The sequence below is a fragment of the Salvelinus fontinalis genome, chromosome 18, assembly GCF_029448725.1.
Source record: "Salvelinus fontinalis isolate EN_2023a chromosome 18, ASM2944872v1, whole genome shotgun sequence".
In the NCBI taxonomy this organism is placed as follows: Eukaryota; Metazoa; Chordata; class Actinopteri; order Salmoniformes; family Salmonidae; genus Salvelinus; species Salvelinus fontinalis.
This window is the reverse complement of record NC_074682.1, coordinates 5,777,528-5,799,700: the sequence shown is the minus strand read 5'-3', so window position 1 is coordinate 5,799,700 and position 22,173 is coordinate 5,777,528. Positions and strand designations below refer to the sequence as shown.

The 22,173-nt window shown below is 42.2% G+C and overlaps 1 protein-coding gene across 2 annotated transcripts in view; it reads left to right on the top strand.

The window, feature by feature from the left end:
* Positions 1–22,173, top strand: part of LOC129814847 (protein phosphatase 1 regulatory inhibitor subunit 16B-like) — a 134,568-nt gene that overhangs the window by 92,106 nt on the left and 20,289 nt on the right. For both annotated transcript variants that reach the window (XM_055867936.1, XM_055867935.1), the window contains exons 4-5: positions 17,604–17,749; positions 17,991–18,094. In XM_055867936.1, the coding sequence (XP_055723911.1) occupies positions 17,604–17,749; positions 17,991–18,094 (250 nt within the window). The remainder of the gene's footprint in view (positions 1–17,603; positions 17,750–17,990; positions 18,095–22,173) is intronic.

The following is a 22,173-nucleotide window of genomic DNA, read 5'->3' as shown; positions in this document are numbered from 1 at the left end:
ACGCCCCCCTCATCGCAAGGCGTTATTGTGAAATATTGGAGTGTAGACAGGCCATTTTGATTCCCAGTTACGTTGTTTTTCAATTTTGCGCCAAATATACATTTTGTGAGCAAAAATAGCGCCAAAGCGTTGTTGACATTTGTTTAAGGGATATATCAGTAAAGACCACATCTTACAGGGCAATAGGAGACGTCATATGTCTTTCGATACTTAAATAAATAATTAGAATGTATAATGAGATGACGTGATCAGTAGATTTGAGGGATATTGCTGTTGTTTACTTTGAATTGACGAATTGCCTGGGCTCGGGGGCCATGGATAATACAAAATACCAAAAGAGATCACGATGTCTGCTGCATCTAGGGATTCTGAACGGACAAGAGCATATATCACCTGTTAGAACTATGGCTAAGGGATTGGCATATGGCATTGTGGCCCTTTACATACCTTTCCAAAATGTCATATTTGGGCACTGATTAACGCCTAAATTGGAACACGGTTGGCTGTACAATACATGCCGTACGTCAGACGTCAGAGCTCTGGCTCTGCGCTCCACAGCACCGTATGGGTGTTGACGGACAGACGTTCTGAACTTGAGCACCCAGGACTCTAGGTATTCTGAAAGATGAGACGTTGAGGATTATTAAAAATACCGCTTTGATGTCACACAAGCAAACACCCGCGAGTTCAACTGGGCACTTCACATTTCCATATCATAAAACATTCATGGTCGCTACGTTTGATGTACCATTTACAAGACGACATGGCGTACTACCCTTGGTTGTTCTGATGTTTGTCTATTGTGAACAAATTTCGCCGCGGCACACTCACCTGAATGCACTCAGGACTCCTTTCTATGCGCACCAAAATGATGATTGGTTTCTCTGAATTGCATTGTGAAAGCCTAACACTGTAATATCATATTCTATCATTTAGCTAGTGGGAATAGAACAGGCTTTCAAATGATGCACACCTGACCCAGATTGGGATTTGTGAGGGTGGAGATGTGTGTGTGTGTGTGTTTGGCCACATGGAGACACCAGTTAGTTCTCTCACTCAAACCCGTGTCATTTTTTTTTGTCTTATGTTGCACCTTCCCCACATTTCCCAGGAATATTCTTATCATGTTACTGAATGTTTCCGGAGTATTTTCAGATTTTGTTATCAACAAATGTGTCAAAGTACAGTAAATGTCCAGGAAATATAAAATCAACAGTGTCGTGTTTGGATTCAGTCTTGTGTCCGGGTGAACTGTTGCCGTCCTCGCCTTTTGGTCGAATCATTCTCCCATCATCTCGAAACGGTTCCCTTTCCATTGCTACCACGGATATGCATTTCATATTTCTTCTGTAAGAAACATTTCAATTTAGACCTATCCATATAGGCCAATTCCCACGAGTGTAAAGGGTTAATCATGTTAATGAAATAGCAGCTAATTCCCATATGTTCCAAGACAGACCAGAGATACAGTATGACCATTTTGGTCTATCAAAAGTGTTTTCTGCATCGAGAGAAGAAACCCAAGGAGCTGTTGTTTCTGATGAAGTATTTACGATATGTAATAGTCGACGAAGGTTTATCAGAGGTTACATTTTTTTTTAACAAGCCGCTTTGGTCCTGTCATTTTTGTTTGTTTTGGATAGAAAGTGTTGTTAGGTGAGAGATTCGGCACAGTGCAGTGGCATTGCTCAGGCTGATCATCTCGAACATACTGTATCATTTATGTAGCTCTCTGCTCTGTCTTGTACTCTGTCTGCCTGGCACCACTGGGTGATGGGTGGGTGGCAAGACATCTTCTCTCTCATGGAAAAAAAGAAATGTCTCTCAATTTAATTTCCTGTGAGATTAGTCATAAGAAGAGAAGAGTAGGCGACTTTAATTTCATTTCCTGAGTTTGTATGTTCCGCTAGTCTGTCACCATCATGCAAATAGAGTAACTCATTTCATTTCTATGGTCAGCACCACACCTCAAAGTGTGTGTGTTCACTTTTGATTTGTTCTATTCCCTGGCACATAATTCTGGACCATGGGTAGCATGTCTTGACTGAGGGGTCTGGGCCTCTTGGTCAGTGACAGGCCTCTATGTTGGAGCACAATGACTTGTTGGATTTATTTATGGGGTTCGAACATACTTCACATATAGATAAAGAGAATAGATTAGATCCAAGAGGGTAACATAAAGATATCATATAACAACTCACATCCAATATGGTTCTGGAAAGGAAAATATGACCAATTGACTATACATAAAGAACACACAGTAGCTTTGTGTTATTTTTAAACCTGCTGCAACTACTGTGAAAGTGTTTGTGTGTGTGGGGGTGGTTCTTTTCTCCTTGTGGGGACATAAAATCCTCACACGGACAGTAAAACAAGGACAATTCAGCCCTGTGAGGACTGACATCCCCATGAGGACAAAGGCTATTTTAAACTTTGGTATTAGGGTCACAAGTAGCGTTAGAATTATGGTAAGGGTTAGCGGTTAGGGTTAAGAGTTTGGGTTAGGGTTACACGTCAGGGTTATTTTATTGTTATTCTTTTATTATTTTTTTTTACTTCATTTCATTTGAGTAAATACTTCCTTAACACTTATTTTTCTTTTAAACTGCATTGTTGGTTAAGTAAGTACGCATTTCTCTGTAAGGTCTACACCTTTGTATTCGGCGCATGTGACAAATACAATTAGATTTTATGTTAGGGGCTAGGGAAAATAGGATTTTGAATGGACATTTCTTTTAGGTCCCCACGAGGATAGAAGAACATAACTGTGTGTCACGACACCAATTTCAAGTGTCATAATCCAGCTGGCTTTGTTTTATCACTGATAGATCCACCAGAGGTATTCTCCTTTACACTTGATTATGAGTGCACTGGAGTCTGAGAATTTGACACAGTTATGCCCTGTTAATCAGTGAGTTCGAGTGCCTTCACGAAAGTGTCACATCAAGTAAAGAAATGTCTGAACACATCTGAAAGGCCTGTCAATCTCACTTGCTCCCAGAATAAAAAAGCAGTGGTGTAAATGAATTAAATAAAAATATCCCCCCAAAATTACTTAGTACTTTAAAGTATCTGTACTTTAACTGTCTGTATTTTGGCTACTTTTACTTCACTATATTCCTAAAGAAAATAATGTACTTTTTACTCCATACATTTTCCCTGACACACACTTGTAACATTTTGACAGGAAAATTGTCCAATTCACACACTTATCAAGAGAACATCCCTGGTCATCCCTACTGCCTCAGATCTGTCAGACTCACTAAACACAACCGCTTCGTTTGTAAATGATGTCTGCGTGTTGGATTGTGCCCCTGGCTATCCGTCAATAAAAACACACATTTGTGCCGTCTGGTTTGCTTAATATAAGGAAGTTGAAATGATTTCTACTTTTGATGCTTACGGTAAGTCCATTTGAGCAATTCCATTTACTTTTGATACTTAAGTATATTTAAAATCAAATACGTTTTAGACTTTTACTCAGGTAGTATTTTTTACTGGGTGACTTTCACTTTTACTCGAGTCATTTTCTATTAAGGTATCTTTACTTTTACTCTAGTATGACAATTGAGTACTTTTCCCACCACTATAAAAGAGTAACCCAGGAGTGCTTTAGAATGTTTCGACATTATACCAAACAACAGTACCGCACCCCAGTATTCCATACTCTGTATCCTTCCGACTAAACAAACACTGAGGCTAAATGTAGTTGGCCTACACATTTACTGTACAGTACGCCAGCCTTATTCTCTCCTCTCCTCATCTAGTCTCAGATATCCCCGACCTTGGAGCAACGTAAGCCACTTTTCTTTTTTTTTTTACAGACAACTCTCTCAACAAATCACGAGTTTGGGTAGGCGGGGCTTAACCCGCGTCCCAACTGATACATTGCCGGAAGCAAACCACCTGTCTAGAGACTACGCTTCGCCAGGCCCTTCATTAACTCCTAACCACCTCAGTAACAGCCCACCGTTTCTGTATTCGATTCCGTACTATTAACCAAACACCGACTCCATCATATTATTTTGTTAGCCTGGACCTTTACAGTGCATCAGCCTTGCGTTCCTCTCTCCGCTCTTCCCCTGCCCACCACCCCTCCAATCCATACAACCCACAGCCAGAGCCCAGTAACACAGCCAGTGTTGTTATCCACACACACAGATGCATAATCTGCCTCTTTGTGAGGCAGGCCTTCGTCTCTAAATACTTTGCATGAGCAGTTTATGAAAGACACATTATTTCCTTCCCCGGTCGGTTCATTGTCTTAGCGCAGGCAGAGGGCTGGGGGAGGCAGGCTACAGGGGAAAGGCTAGGGGGATTAGCCTAACAGCTAGTTTGTGGTCTCAAATATGTGGGTTTTAAAGAGGGTTCTTATGGTAATGCTAATGGTGGGCTAGCCAAGCTGTAATCCAGACAAGGGTAAATTATTTTGACATGGACACAGTTGGGTTTGTCTGTACACTTTGCCTAAATGTACCATTTGCCTAACACAACGCTGAAGATTTTGACTTTATCCAATCATGAGTATACAAACATTTAAGTTGTAAAAAATGTTTAGCTACTGTACATTTCACACATTAGAGCCTGTTACTAGGGCTGTATTAATGGCAAATATTTGGTAGGCCTACAAATGTATTTTACTTTACTGTTTCCACTAGTGTTTACTCTGTATTTGATAGGAAAGTGTGTGGTAACAATGGTTACTTCCTGGTGACTTTCAGTTTAAAAAGAAACGTTTTTTTTTCCACTGTGGCTATGGCTCATGTTATTTCACCTAGTCTGACTGTACCATGGACCTTGTAACTTTGTCTCTTCTGCTGTCAAACAGTTTGCACGCACACACACGCACACGCACACGCACACGCACACACACACACACACACACACACACACACACACACACACACACACACACACACACACACACACACACACACACACACACACACACACAGAAACACATCACACACACACACAGAAACACATCACACACACAGATCGCACAGGAAGAACAGAAATAAGCACCACCACCTGTATTATAATGTGTCATACTGTCGGTCTGCTTCTTGAAGCCAATAAGGAAGTTATTAAACAAGTCTCTCTCACAGACAGAGAGACAGAGAGACAGAGAGACAGAGAGACAGACAGACAGACAGACAGACAGACATTCTGTGTCTATTAAGGGAAATATCCCCTGTGAACAAACTGATCTCTTGTCAAGCTCATAGTCTGTAGAGTTATGTTTCATATACTGTATGTTGGCAATTCCACGGTAACAGAATGATGCTGATACTCCGATTTTTCACTTTAAATGTATGCCAAATAAAAACTATTGATTGAAAAGTTTTTAAAAAACAACTCTCTATGCACAAGGACTACTTTGAACAATTTCCACAAAGTTTTTTGCAAAAACACATTTACTCAAACAGTGCAGATGTACGTTTGGTAATAGAATGACTGCAAAATCTCCCTCCAATTTATGTGACCACGTTTTCCAAAAACTCTGCTAAATACCTACTCTGAATTAAGATTCAAAGATGCCTGAAGAATGTGGTGTCAGCTATGAAATTATATCTATTTTGGTTATTGACCTACAGTAAGTGAAGTGGGTGAACACCCAGTAACAGCATGGTGGTAACAGAATGACATGGTTACCTGATCTGTATTATTTACCCTTTTAAAACGGCTTTTTGAGGAGAAGTGAAACCTGGAACCCCAAAGAACTTTTGTTGTGTTTGTAAACAACAACTGTTAAATCGCGGCTGTAAACGGCTAACGTAAACTCGTACATCGCCTTGGTCCGTACAATTGCCCTTATTTTAGCGCCCCAAAAACGTAATACTTCCAGATCAACTGTAATGTCAATACCATTGTAAAGCACAATTTCTCCCCTTTCCAACAGAATCAATTACATGACCTAAACGCTGCCCGTTTCTGCATAATTCAAGCAGGCAATGAGCCCCGTCGGGTCTTTTTAAAAATGGCGGGTGGGGAAGCGAACTAATGCGTGATAGTGAGAAGTGAGACTCGATCTGTCCAACTTATCACCTTATCGCCTCTAAAATGTAAATAAAACACTATAAAGAGTTAATATAATGTGTCATTACATACCTATTTGAAGGTTTGTGTCGAATTTGAATTGGGTTTTTAGGGCGGTGCTAAAGTGATCTTAGAAGTAAACAGCGGCTTTGAGAATGATGATCGCATGCAATGATGACGCAAAAAATGACTAGGTATCCCCCCTTACCCCCATCACTGTCCATTTCTTGTTTTTAAACGATGAGAGAAGTGCTACACCAGGTGGAGAGAGATTGTAAGACAGAAATAGTTGCTTTATGCGTGCTGTACGTTACGACATGACACGTCACGATGTAACGGAGGGTCTGGTTTTCTCCAATACTATAGAACCATTACCATGTCGATCAACGCTTGAATAGAAACCTAGTTCACACCCCCGATTTTGAAGTCAACACAGTCGCTACAGTCCCATTAGTTTTCTTTGTAGCCTCGTTTGAATGTTGCGTTTGCGCACATTTGTACGGAAAGGGGTGAGTTTACGTTAGCTGGCTAAGCTAGCTAACTTAGTTTAGTTGTTTTCTCAAGGTAAACATTGGCAGTTTGACAGAATGTATTCCCTGGTGGGATGGTCCTTACGTCCCGAGACACATCTATTTTTCTAAATTAAAGTTTATAGATTTCCCAAAGAAGCAACGCTGCATTGCCTGCATGTATGGCTAGTAACGTTAGCAGCAGCAGGAGGTGGCGGATGATGTGTAGCACATGGGTAAGTTTTTTTATTAAGTTACCTGACGTTGCCTAGAATAGATGGTTATCTAGCTAGCTACCTATGTGTAAATATGATAGACTGCCATCCATTAGTTGTTTTTTATGACACAAACGTAAGCTTAATCTGCTAAAAACAATGTTAGCTACCAAGCTAGTAGCTAAGCTAGCTAGCTAATGAACAGATGTCCTATCCCAAAGAGAGAACTATGACAATACAAAAACACAATTGCAACGAAATATCAAATGTTATATCATTTGAGAATAATGAAACGGGTCTAATTTCTATGTTTTCTAACCTCAGATACAGAGACCTGTGAAAGCTGCTATTCCCTGTCTGTGGATGAAGTTCACAAAGAATGTCCATCCAATATCTAGCTACTGGGTGTGCAGGTTTCTGTTACAGCCCTAACATTCTGCGTATTATGTTATATTTAACCCACTATTCATTTAACTATTCAATCATCTCCAGTGGTGTAAGGTACTTAAGTAAAAATACTTGAAAGTACCAATTAAGTAGTTGTTTTGGGTATCTGTACTTTACTATTTATATTTTTGACAACTTTTACTTCACTACATTCCTAAACAAAATTATGTACTTTTTATTCCAAACATTTTCCCTGCCACCCAAAAGTACTCGTTACATTTTAAAAGCTTAGCAGGACAGGAAAATTGTCTAATTCACACACTTATAAAGAGAACATCCCTGGTCATCCCTACTGCCTCTTATCTGGTGGACTCACTAAACGCATGCTTCGTTTGCAAATTATGTCCGAGTGTTGTAGGGAGCACCTGGCTATCCGTTAATAAAAAGAAAAAACAGAAAATGGTGCCATCTGGCTTGCTTAATATAAGGAATTTGAAATAATTTATACTTTTCCTTTTGATACTTAAGTAAATTTGAGCAATTACAGTTGTGGCCAAATGTTTTGAGAATGACACAAATATTAATTTTCACAAAGTCTGCTGCCTCAGTTTGTGTGATGTCAATTTGCATATACTCCAGAATGTTATGAAGAGTGATCAAATGAATTGCAATTAATTGCAAAGTCCCTCTTTGCCATGCAAATGAACTGAATCCCCCAAAAACATTTCCACTGCATTTCAACCCTGCCACAAAAGGACCAGCTGAGATCATGTCAGTGATTCTCTCGTTAACACAGGTGTGAGTGTTGACGAGGACAAGGCTGGAGATAACTCTGTCACGCTGATTGAGTTCGAATAACAGACTGGAGGCTTCAAAAGGAGGGTGGTGCTTGGAATCATTGTTCTTCCTCTGTCAACCATGGTTACCTGTAAGGAAACACGTGCCGTCATCATTGCTTTGCACAAAACGGGCTTCACAGGCAACAATATTGCTGCCAGTAAGATTGCACCTAAATCAACCATTTATCGGATCATCAAGAACTTCAAGGAGAGTGGTTTAATTGTTGTGAAGAAGGCTTCAGGGTGCCCAACAAAGTCCAGCAAAGCCAGGACTGTCTCCTAAAGTTGATCCAGCTGCGGGATCGGGGCAGCTGCGGGATCGGGGCACCACCAGTACAGAGCTTGCTCAGGAGTGGCAGCAGGCAGTTGTGAGTGCATCTGCATGCACAGTGAGGCGAAGACTTTTGGAGGATGGCCTGGTGTCAAGAAGGGCAGCAAAGAAGCCACTTCTCTCCAGGGAAAACATCAGGGACAGACTGATATTCTGCAAAAGGTACAGGGATTGGACTGCTGAGGACTGGGGTAAAGTTATTTTCTCTGAATCCCCTTTCCGATTGTTTGGGGCATCTGGAAAAAGCTTGTCCGGAGAATACAAGGTGAGCGCTACCATCAGTCCTGTGCCATGCCAACAGTAAAGCATTCTGAGACCATTCATGTGTGGGGTTGCTTCTCAGCCAAGGGAGTGGGCTCACTCACAATTTTGCCTAAGAACACAGCCATGAATAAAGAATGGTACCAACACATCCTTCGAGAGCAACTTCTCCCAACCATGCGGTAAGAGTTTGTTGACGAACAATGCCTTTTCCAGCATGATGGAGCACCTTGCCATAAGGCAAAAGTGATAACTAAGTGGCTCGGGGAACAAAACATCGATATTTTGGGTCCATGGCCAGGAAACTCCCCAGACCTTAATCCCATTGAGAACTTGTGGTCAATCCTCAAGTGGCGGGTGAACAAACAAAAACCCAAATTCTGACAAACTCCAAGCATTGATTATGCAAGAATGGGCTGCCATCAGTCAGGATGTGGCCCAGAAGTTAATTGACAGCACGCCAGGGCGGATTGCAGAGGTCTTGAAAAAGAAGGGTCAACACTGCAAATATTGACTCTTTGCATCAACTTCATGTATTTGTCAATAAAAGCCTTTGACACTTATGAAATGCTTGTAATTATAAGCAGCAAACTTTGTGGAAATTAATATTTGTGTCATTCTCAAAACTTTTGGCCACGACTGTACATACCAAATTATTTTAGACTTTTACTTGTGTAATATTTTACTGAGTGACTCACTTTTTTGTTATTAAGGTATTTTTACTTTTACTCAAGTATGACAATTTGGGAACTTTTTACACGACTGATCATCTCTTGTTTTGGAGTAAGATGAATGTCGAAACCTACTAACCATGTACATAGGCATCCTTTGTATGACATTACATAAGGTGTTGATTCTTTGATTTAAGTATAGTGTATTTTTTGGTCATTGAACATTCCCTTTTTGTCTTGTTTTATTTGATTGTCACATTTTGTCTGATGATATTGCACAGATTTGCAGCTGAAGTCCTTGATCATTGCTGTGTGGGTGTAACGATCTCTGTACGGCTGACCTAGGATGCAACTACTGTCCGCAACAGCATTTCATACCCACAAACCAGTGTCCATTATCCTACCAAAACCATGGTCTTTACGTCTCAGGGTGGTCGACATCACCACACGGTGGCTACGAGGGCTTTGTCTCTCCTTGATTACTTGCATCCTATCTCCTCACCTGTATTGTATCACAACTGTATTGGAGGAGAAGGTACAAGGTCCCTCCCCTCTGACCTTCTTCAATGGGTTTTTAGAAGGAGGAGAGGAATCAAGGAAGGATTCATTGAGAAAGAGCCTAGCACTCACCTGTCAACTAGCTCACATGTGCTACACACTCACCCCTCTGCTACACTCACTGACGACCTCCTCCGCCGCATCAACATCAGCAGCCAGCGGAGCAGACTTTGTGAACTGAGTCAATCTAGCACCCAAATAATATACTTTGTGGGTATTTATCTCTGCTACATACTCAGATCGCACAGTCGGCGGCTGAGTTATACGGTTGGTGGCATAGGAGGACGTGAAAGGGGTGTGACTAGAGCAGAGGTGAGCTGCAAGTGAGTTCTAGTATCCACTGTGATGTCATCCCCCTGAGACTTGTAGTAGTGTCTCCTCCTATCATTAATATTTTATATCGCAAGCATCTCCGCAGTGGGAGGATCTCATCCTGCAATTTTGCTTCATTTTGCTACACTCGCTGTACTCCTTCTCCAGTGGTTAGCATGCTACCTACAAGTGTCATTTAATTAGGGTTTGCGTCCCGGCACGGTCAGCCATACAGGGATGGAACTCAATGTAAAAAGCTCAATGTAAAAGTGACCCTTCACTGTGGTCACCCTTCACTCTGCTTTCTCTTGCCTCAACTATCCGTGCTCTACCCTTTTGGTTACAGTGGATGTGAGATTATTTGCCAAATGCAGGCATACAGTATGGTGGGAATAGTATTGGCCCCGTGGGCATGTCCAATGCACATGTGGCTTGCCATTTCTTTACTGTAACAGGATTAGCAAATCCTCACTCATTTACATTTTGTTAAGATGTTTTTGTCATTTGAAATGATACTATTAGAAATAGGAAAAGCATTCACACCTGAGAACTTGTGTGGGAATCATTTGCTACTAACTTGAAAGAAAACAAAAGGCAGATACTGGCAAGATCAGTGTGTGGGTTTTTCTTTTTCATCAGCCAATTAATGAGGCTAACCATGTTGAAGGATACCAGATTAGACTCATAATGATTGCATAATGCCGAAAATACCCAAGAGTTCAGGGGCCTTACTTTTTACAGGATCAGTCCCCCACTGTGGGACGGTTGAGCTAACGTAGGCTAATGTGATTAGCATGAGAGGTTGTAAGTAACAAGAACATGGTTAACTCATTTTTACTGTTCTGTTCAAAACCTCTTTCAAGCTGTCAGGCATTCCCTTGGTAGCAAGAGCCTCTTGGTGTATGCTGCAGTATACCCAAGTTGCATCGGGAGCAACTGCTTGCACGAGCGTTGCCACTCCACTATTTCTCCCTGTCATGGCTTTTGCACCATCAGTACAGATAACACATCTTGACGCCAAAGTCCATTTGATGTCACAAAGCTGTCCAGTACTTTAAAAATATCCTCTCCTGTTGTGCTGGTTTCCAGTGGTTTGCTGAAGAGGATGACCCCCATAAACATAACGGACACATACCAGGAGCACCACGTCTGTTGACTCATCCAGCTGTAACGCATAGAATTCACTGGCTTGTATGCGAAACAGTAATTGTTTCAAAACATCTCCTGCCATGTCACTGATGTGATGTTTGATGAAGGCATTGTATGTATAGTTTTTTTTGCCATATTCCACAGCATTGTCCCAGCCATATCCGTGGCAGCAGGAAGAATGAAGTCCTCCACAATAGTATGGGGCTTGCCTGTCCTAGCCACTCAGTGGTTTACCATATAAGACACTTCCAGCCCCTTCCTATAAATGGTATCTGTTGTTTTTATACATGTCTTACTACTCAAAAGTAGTCTTAATTCTCGCTCAAACTCCCGTGGCTTATTTTTCCAATTGACATGTTTCGTTTCTAAATGTCTGCGCAAGAGTGAAGGCTTCCCGCGAGAGAGTAGCGGTTGATGTGATTGGATGTTAATTATTTGACTAGGCTACCTGTATTTGACATTGTTATTTCCCTGAACACTAGATATTTTTATTATTTATTATTTATTATTTTATTTTTGGCAGTGAAACGAGGCTACTCAGGCGAGAAAAAAACATCACACAAATGTATTGACCCATTGGAAAATCTGAATGGACTGTTTGAAAATGTGAATCACACTTTTTTGGGGGGGGCGTACCCCCGACGCCATACCCCAGTTTGGGAGTAGCCAAGTTAGAGTTTGCCAGTTACACATCCAATACAAATTCACCATTTATGGTTTAGATTCAGAATGAGGAAGGTGTACCTCCCTATCAGAAAGGACCAATCAAGATATTAATTGGCCACAGCTGAAGTTGGGTACTACCCTGGGCCCGGTTACCCGATAGCGATGGAATGTATGGAATGAGTGTTTTTAACAATCCATCTTTACTACAACGGCCGAAGACGTAACGTGTGTTTCACAAAACAACACGCAGCGAGAATGTTCACTAAGTGTGTCGTTGAGTCGTGTCAATACTGATAGGATCTAAATAAAGGCAGCGTGCCCTCGGATTAGCCTTTCGCCATTCAAATTTGACCTTCATTTCGAATAATTCCAAATGACTGACGACAGATCAGCTTCTAGAAAGATACTGTCACCTATGGCTGCAAATATTGAGGCGGCTTATTCTAATGATTGCTTACTCCTATAATTATGCACTGATGCCCTTTGCAACCGCGTACCTATGTGAGCGTGGATTCTCGGCCCTCACTAGCATGAAAACTAAATCGAGGCACAGACTGTGTGTGGAAAATGATTTAAGACAGACTCTCTCCAATACAATCCAACATTGCAGAGTTATGTGCATCCTTTCAAGCACACCCTTCTCATTAACACGTGGTGAGTTATTCACAATTTTCGATGAGCAAATAAGGTTTTATATGTAAGATGGTTAAATAAAGAGCAAAATTATTGATGATGATTATTATTATTATTATTTGTGCCCTGGTCCTATATGAGCTCTTTGTCACTTCCCACAAGCCGAGCTGTGACAAAAACTCTCACTCATTATTATGTTAAATGTATCGTATAATGTGTGTGGCAGGCTTTCAAAGATGGCAAAAATGATTTGAGAGAGACCCTGGTGCTTGAGGGGGTACGCAGCTGGAGGTTGAATATTTGAAGGGATTATAAAAAGCTTGGGAACCACTGCTCCACAGACTATCTATTAACCTTAGCCCTAACCTTAATCTTTATCCTAACCCTTACTCTAGTCATAACTCTAACCTTAACCCTTACCTTAACCCTTATTCTAAACCTTACCCTAACTGTAAGCTTAAGAAGCAGTTGCTTATCAATAGATAGTTTGTTGATAGTATGACCATATGTAGAGCATCTACATATGGACTATCCAAATAAAATAGTACCTTTTGTGACCAAAGCCATCACCAAATTCACTGAGAATACATTACATAGGTTGAATAAACCATTTTCCAAGCCGCGGCTTCATACTATTTGTCAAACATATAGAACTGGCCATTGGGGTGGGCTAGGTGTGGAATCTGGGGGGGTCCGTGTGTATCTTCTCACAATTTATTTGGATTCTTCACATCTTAATCATTTGTAAGAAGATGTTTGGTCCAAATCAGACGTTGGATGCTATATTTCTTGAATATTATATGAAACCTATGAATTTAAATGGCCTATTTGGGTGCAATCAATTTGCTTAATTTCAGATTGTCTTTCAAAAAAATAATGTTGCAGGATTGCTTATCTTATCTGTTTCTAACTACAGAAACCATTTCAGAATGATCTGACATGGTGGGTGTCATGGCTTGCTGAAATGAAATGGAACGACACTGCAGCAAGTCGGTGCAAAAATGATGTCAACTCCATGTTCTCAAGTGAGCACGGTCATTAAAGAGAGCCGCTGCACAGAGAATATGGTTTTTGTATTGACACAGCCCTGCCTTACCACTGCTGCAACAACTCTGAGAGGGGAAGGAGTGGCGAACTTTAATCCCGAAGAGAGATGGGTGCTGTAGGCTTTGCACACTATCCTCCTTAGCCGCCAGGGCTGCGCCCTAGGTTGGGTTACCCTTCTTACCTCCCTTAGGAGAATTAGAGGGGCAGATCCTTGCTGGAGCGTAGGACTGCTTCCCTACAGGTTTAGCCTGGTTCAGGGGCCTAGCCTGAGTCTTGGCAGACTGCTGCATCGCTGGAGACCTCAGTCCGCCAAGGCCAGCTTGTTGCACGCTCCCAGCCGTGAGGCTTGGGCAAGACGCATTAACCAACAGGCCGCCATGGGGCCTGGGTCTGAGGGGCAGGCAGAAGTTGAAGGCTTTGCCTTCTTTCTTGTGACTGTCACACTGCTGCCGCATGGCGGCAACAGTGGGCCCGAACAACTCATTGGGTGTCAAAGGGGCACCCAGGAGGTCCACTTTTTCTTTGTCTGTTAAGCTGGGTGAGCTTAGCTAAAGCACCCCATCTCCCGCCACTGCTAGGCTCATGGTACAACCACAGCCTTGTATGGCAGTGCGGGAGGCACAGAGGTTTAGGTCTGTAATCATACAGATATCTTCAGTGCGGGGAGTGAGTCGTGGCAATCCATGGCCTCTCCTCAGCTGTGCTCGATTGCTGGGAACTACGAATATAGAAGCTTGTTTAAGCCTCCTCTTCAGAGCTGCCCTCATCAGAAGTTTGCAGTGCTCACAGGACTCTGGGTGGTTGAGCACTTTTGGGCATGCTCCTTACCCAAGCAATTGATGCATAGCGGGTGGGAATATTTCCTCGCAATCATGGAACCGCAAGTGCAAGAATGTGGGGGTTTGACTGCTGGGCTCATCCTCGGACTGGATAGCAGTGGCCATTGTGAAGAACAAGGCTTGTTAGGGGGACAAAGCAATGCTTGTTGTAAGGACAACATGTAGATGGCGTAGGCTAGCTAGTTAGAAGCGTGGTGGCTGATGGCTAGCAAATCATATCTCATGTAGACAGCGTAATAAGCTAGGTAGTTAGAATGCCTGCGGCTAACAGCTAGCAATAATGCGCACAGTAGAACGCTATAGCCACGAAGCTAGTGGGGCATTAGCTAGCTAGCAGCTACCTCGTGGTCAAGGTGCCGTGGCTAGCTCAGTGCTGACTGAAGGAAACTGCATGGGGGCAGAGTTAGTCTTCAGATAGTGTGCTCCTATGACCGAATGAGCCATGAGGCTGAGACGGTCGCTCTAGTTAACACAAACGGGGGAACTTAGGTTAAATTAAGCGAGAGAAGGGAGCTAACAATGCTAACGTGTTGCAGGTAGGGTTTGCTAGTGAGGTTAGCATGCCTCTCAGCGAACTAGCCAAGTCGGCCTAAGCTTTGTAGCGTGGGATAATCGAGTCGCAATAGCTGGCCATGAAGCAAGCTACCAATGGAGACTGAGAAGTAGAAAGGAATTTTTACACAAAACTAAAATCTTTCGGGTCAGTACTCAACTTCTCGACAGGGTCTGAAGACCTACGCTTGTCAGCGATGTCCTTTAAGGTTCACTTCTGAGCAGTTAAGCAGGAAAACAGGGATCCAGTCGATCTGAGGAGAGCTAGAGAGTGATTCTCTTTTGTGAGGAAGAAAAGCGAGAATAACCAGAGGGCTGGAGAGTGCCTCCTTTTAAGGAGGTGATGGGCTCACATCATTCGCCACTCTGTCTGTCTCCAACAGATGCTTTTGATAGGTTATTCCAAGTGTAGGTGATCTTAGCGAATGCCCATTGTGAGATATGCAAACGAATAATTGTAAAGAGAACTTCACGTTAGTGCTCATTGGGCTTTTTACATGGACATTTCCATGTTTATTGCCTTTCAAGGTTTGCCATACAGTATCTCTGATCTCAATGCTCCTTTTCTTTCATCTGTCCCTGTCATTCTCTGTACAGCTTGTCACAATGACACACCTCCATAGCATTAGCAGTGGTATAAAGTAACTACGTAAAAATACTTAAGTCGTTTATGGGGATATCTATCTTACTTTACTATTTATATTTTTGACAACTTTTACTTTAACTCCACTACGTTTCTAAGGAAAATATGTACTTTGTACTCCCATACATTTTCCCTGACACCCAGAAGTACTTGCTACATATTTGAATGTTCAGACAGAACAGCAATATGGTCCAATGCACGCACCTATCAATATAACGTGTTGTCATCCCTACTGCCTCGGACCTGGCGTACTCACTAAACATACATACTGCGTTTGTAAATTATGGCTGAGTGTTAGTGTGCCCCTGGCTGTCCTTAAATAAATAGAAATGGTGCCCGTTTTGTGTAATATAAGGCATTTGTAAGGAATGTATAGCATTGTCTTTATACTTTTACTCAAGGATGACAACTGATACTTTTCCCCCCACTGTACTTAAGTCGCAACAAAGCATCCTTCACTTATGCTGCCAAACATGCCCTCGTAAAACTGGCCATCCTACCGATCCTCGACTTCGGTGATGTCATCTATAAAATAGCCTCCAACACTCTACTCAACAAACTGGATGCAGTCTATCACAGTGCCATCCGTTTTGTCACCAAAGCCCCATACACTACCCAACATTGCGACCTGTACGCTCTCGTTGGTTGGCCCTCGCTTCATACTCGTCGCCAAACCCACTGGCTACAGGTTATCTACAAGTCTCTGCTAGGTAAAGCCCCGCCTTATCTCAGCTCACTGGTCACCATAGCAGCACCCACTCATAGCACGTGCTCCAGCAGGTATATCTCACTGGTCACCCCCAAAACCAATTCCTCTTTGGTCGTCTTTCCTTCCAGTTCCCTGCTGCCAATGACTGGAACGAACTGCAAAAATCTCTGAAGCTGGAAACACTTATCTCCCTCACTAGCTTTAAGCACCAGCTGTCAGAGCAGCTCACAGATTACTGCCCCTGTACGTAGCCCATCTATAATTTAGCCCAAACAACTCCCTCTTCCCCTACTGTATTTATTTATTTATTTTGCTCCTTTGCACCCCATTATTTCTATTTCTACTTTGCACATTCTTCCACTGCAAATCTACCATTCCAGTGTTTTACTTGCTATATTGTATTTACCTCGCCACCATGGCCTGTTTTTGCCTTTACCTCCCTTATCTCACATCATTTGCTCACATTGTCTATAGACTTATTTTTCTACTGTATTATTGACTGTATGTTTTGTTTATTCCATGTGTAACTCTGTTGTTGTTGTATGTGTCGAATTGCTATGCTTTATCTTGGCCAGGTCGCAGTTGTAAATGAGAACTCGTTCTCAACTAGCCTACCTGGTGAAATAAAATAAAAAAATAAGTATATTTAATACCAGATACTACTTGAGTAAAAGTCTAATAGTATTTGACTGGGGGTGACTTTCACTTTTCATTGAGTAATTTTTGATTAAGGTATCTTTACTTTTACTCAAGTATGACAATTGAGTACTTTTTCCACCACTGAGCATTAGTTAGCTCCAATTATTTCTGATGGAGAAAACATGTTTTCCACACCCTGGTAATTTTTGTATGTTTTAGTTTTAGCCCACTTCCTGCTGTTTAAGAACACACACAACCCACACAGCAGTGGAGATATCAAAGAGTCACATCTTTGTGATGCTTAATGTATTCTTAAGTCTCAGTGGAATTATAAAGTTCTATAAAATACATTTATACAGCATTAGAGATTCTGTCTCCTATAGATTCTACAGGGTCTTGTTACATCAATGCATTTAGTTTGTTGTATTAAATTAAGCTAATATTCCATCTCTCTCTCTTGCTACCTCTCTCTCTCTCTCGCTACCTCTCGCTACCTCTCTCTCTCTCGCTACCTTTCTCTCTACCTCTCTCTCTCTCGCTACCTCTCTCTCTCTCTCTCTCTCGCTACCTCTCTCTCTCTGTCGCTACCTCTCTCTCTCCCCAGTGCTGTATTGATAACTATGAGGAGATGGTAAAGATCCTGTTGAATCGTAGTGCCAGCGTAAACGCCCAGGACAATGAACTTTGGACCCCACTACATGCTGCTGCCACCTGTGGACATGCAGGACTGGTCAAGGTCCTCATACAACAGTAAGACAGTGGCTTAGTCACACGACATACAACACTGCAGCTTTCCATCTATATGTCTTGTATTTATTCATGTCAGATCTGTGTTTTAATTGGTCCAAGACAATTACAGTACAGTGAGAGCATACATTTTGACTATGTTTTTGATCCCTGAGGGGATTAAACCCATGACGTTGGCATTGGTGTCGCTATGCTCTAACCAATTGAGTCACACTCATCTCTTATTGTTTTTTCACCTTCCCAGTGGAGCAGACCTGTTAGCTGTGAACTCTGACGGCAACATGCCCTATGACCTGTGTGAAGATGACCCTACCCTGGACATCATCGAGACCGCAATGGCCAATCGAGGTGAGCGAATATTTTTTATTTTATTAAAATACTGTTTTGATATGTCAGTTGGCTTTCACTGTAGTACCTGAAGTCCCAGTTCTCTGATATCATCAATAATATAGCTGAACAGTAGAGCAGTGGAGGCTGGTAACTTGAAAAAAGTAGGATGATGGGAGACCCACGGAAAAGGCGTGGACTGCACGGAGACGTCAAAGCGTGTTTCAGAGATTGTCTTTTTTTTAACCTGAAACATTTAATAAAGACATTTATAGTCAAATATTATTGGACTACTTACACAGTGTTGGCAAGGGATCACAGCAGTGATTGAATGAGTGTATCAATCAATCAAATTTATTTTTAAAGCCCTTCTTACATCAGCTGATGTCACAAAGTGCTGTACAGAAACCCAGCCTAAAACCCCAAACAGCAAGTAATGCAGGTGTAGAAGCATGGTGGCTAGGAAAAACTCCCTAGAAAGGCCAGAACCTAGGAAGAAACCTAGAGAGGAACCAGGCTATGAGGGGTGGCCAGTCCTCTTCTGGCTGTCCTGGGTGGAGGTTATAATAGAACATGGCCAAGATGTTAAAATGTTCATAGATGACCAGCATGTTCAAATAATAATAATCACAGTAGTTGTCGAGGGTGCAACAAGTCAGCACCTCAGGAGTAAATGTCAGTTGGCTTTTCATAGCCGATCATTCAGAGTATCTCTACCGCTCCTGCTGTCTCTAGAGAATTGAAAACAGCAGGTCTGGGACAGGTAGCATATCCGGTGAACAGGCCAGGGTTCCATAGCCGCAGTCAGAACAGTTGAAACTGGAGCAGCAGCATGACCAGGTGGACTGGGGACAGCAAGGAGTCATCAGGCCAGGTAGTCTTGAGGCATGGTCCTAGGGCACAGGTCCTCCGAGAGAGAGAAAAAGAGAGAGAATTAGAGAGAGAATACTTAAATTCACACAGGACACCAGATAAGACAGGAGAAATACTCCAGATATAACAGACTGACCCTATCCCACGACAAACTATTGCAGCATTGTTACGCACGCCTCTGAGAAGAGGGAACGCAACTCCCTGCTATAACTCAACTCTCTGAAGTGCAAGAGGTATGGACTGTAGGTGCGAGCAAGGATGACACAAAAGCAGAATTTACCGTTTACTAGAATTTATTTTCTTACACGGTAATATGGGGAAAAGGGGCTGGACGGAACCAAAGCAAAGAAAGTAAATATCAAAGTTCCCCCTCTCCTATCTAACCTGCCTACCCACTTAACACCGCCTGGTGCCCTAACCAAATTACAGGGGGTGGTCCGCCCAGGTCTTACCTAGTGTGCCTAGACAGTAAATATACTACGGGTATTTGTATGCCCTCGGGCCTCTTGCCTAAGCACTCCCAAAGTGCCTTCTCCTTCCCCCCTGGGAACAAACGAAACAGAGTAATTATTAACGATTTCACAAACACTCACAAACACAGGACATAGAAAAACTGCTACCAACAACAACAGAACTGCTACCAACAACAGTACATACCACACTTTCTGATACACAACCAACACTATATCACAATCTAATTTCTCTCGATCTTTCCAAAATATTCAATTCTCTCTCTGATCTCCAAATCTCTCCTCTCTCAATCTCTTGGGCAGAACACTGGCTTTTATCTTCAGGTGGCAATGGTGATTAGTGTCAGCTGCTTCTTGACGAGGGGGCGGGGTCAGCTCCAATCATCAATTAGCCTGGGGGTAGACCAATCAACTGGTTGGGGAGTACTTCCAGAAGCCATCTCCTGAAACACACACTCAAATACAAAACAGAACACAGAAACTGGGGAACGTAACAAGCATAAATACTGGAGGCAGAGACAGGAGGGGTCGGGAGACACTCTGGCCCCATCCGACGATACACCCGGACGGGGCCAAACAGGCAGGATATAACCCCATCCACTTTGCCAAAGCACAGCCCCCACACCACTAGAGGGATATATCTCCAACCACCAAATTACCATCCTGAGACAAGGCCGAGTATAGCCCACAAAGATCTCCCCCATTGCACAACCCAAGGGGGGTGCGCCAACCCGGACCGGAAAATCACGTCAGCGACTCAACCCACTCAAGTGACGCACCACTCCTAGGGATGGCTTGGAAGAGCACCAGTAAGCCAGTGACTCAGCTTTCGGAGGCTTGACTTCAGTGCAGGACAGGTTCACCATGGATGGATGGTGTTTGAGAAGTGCTCAACTCTTCCATTGAGGACAGGATTTGACTTGGGAAAACAAAAAACAGTAACACAATGCAGTTAGACAAATGAGCTAATGAGTTCATCAAAGCAAGGATTAAAGTCACATTGATTTGTAATAATGTGATTATGTTTGCGTATGTGATGGACTCTACATACAGTAATGAGAGAAAGTTGATAAGGCTATCAGCAGTGCTTGGAGAGGAAATATTCCATGCGCCAGTGGATGAGAGGGCACATGAAACATGGCTTCAGTTCATATCAGGACAGAGTTGACACTGTTGATGGAGTGGAGTGGTCATCCCCTCTTAACCTCTAACGAGCCTCAACCCCGGATCCGGGTGCCCCCCCCCCCCCCCCCCCCCACACTGATTAGCATCGCTAGCATAGCGTCACAATTAAATAGTAGCATCTAAATATCATTAAATCACAAGTCCAAGACACCTAATGAAAGATACAGATCTTGTGAATAAAGCCACCATTTCTGATTTTTAAAATGTTTTACAGGGAAGACACAATATGTAAATCTATTAGCTAAACACGTTAGCAAAAGACACTTTTTCTTTGTCCACCATTTTTTCTCAACACCAGTAGCTATCACCAATTCGGCTAAACTAAGATATTGATAGCCACTAACCAAGAAAAAACCTCATCAGATGACAGTCTGATAACATATTTATGGTATAGGATAGGTTTTGTTAGAAAAATGTGCATATTTCAGGTATAAATCATAGTTTGCCATTGCAGCCAGCATCACAAATCTCACCAAATCTCCTAGAATTACTACAGAGAGCAACGTGTATTACCAATTTACTCATCATAAAACATTTCTTAAAAATACACAGCACATAGCAATGGAAAGACACAGATCTTGTGAATTCAGACAACATTTCAGATTTTCTAAGTGTTTTACGGCGAAAACACAATAAATCGTTATATTAGCATACCACATATGCAAACGTTACCCGAGCACTGATTCAAGCCAAAGAGAGCGATATCGTTATCATCGCCAAAATATATTAATTTTTTCACTAACCTTCTCAGAATTCTTCAGATGACACTCCTGTAACATCATATTACAACATACATATAGAGTTTGTTCGAAAATGTGCATATTTAGCCACCAAAATCATGGTTAGAAAATGACAAAAGTAGCTCAGCTGGTCAGAAAATGTCGTGCACCATATTAGACAGTGATCTAGTCTTATACTTAAATACTCATAAACTTGACTAAAAAATACAGGGTGGACAGCGATTGATAGACAATTTAATTCTTAATACAATCGCGGAATTACATTTTTTAAATGATCCTTACTTTTCAATACAGGTTGCGCCAAGCGAAGCTATAGCAAACAAATTGGCGGCATAAGCGTTTAACATTTTTCGACAGAAACACGATTTATCATCATAAATTGTTCTTACTATGAGCTGTTCTCCCATCAGAATCTTGGGCAATGAATCGTTTCTTGGGTCTAATCTTCTTTTGCTCGAAAGATGTCCACTTGTCCGTCGAAATGCCCACTAACGTACGACCGGGACCCCGAAACGTGCCCGGAGCTTCAAAGTCTATTACAAAGCAATGCCTCAAAATCGCACTAAACGGATATAAATTGCTATAAAACGGTTTAAATTAACTACCTTATGATGTTTCTAAACACCTATAACGAGTAAAAAGATGACCGACGCTATATTACTGGCTAAACCAAGGCTTGGAAAAAGGCCAGTCAGATATCCTTCTTGTGTTGAGCGCAGAGTCCAAAGGAACGCTACTTCCGGTATTTGGTGATTTATAGAGCCAATGATTGCGCAATCGACTCCATTCAAATTATCACCACTTACTGACATCTAGAGGAAGGCGTGGGCAG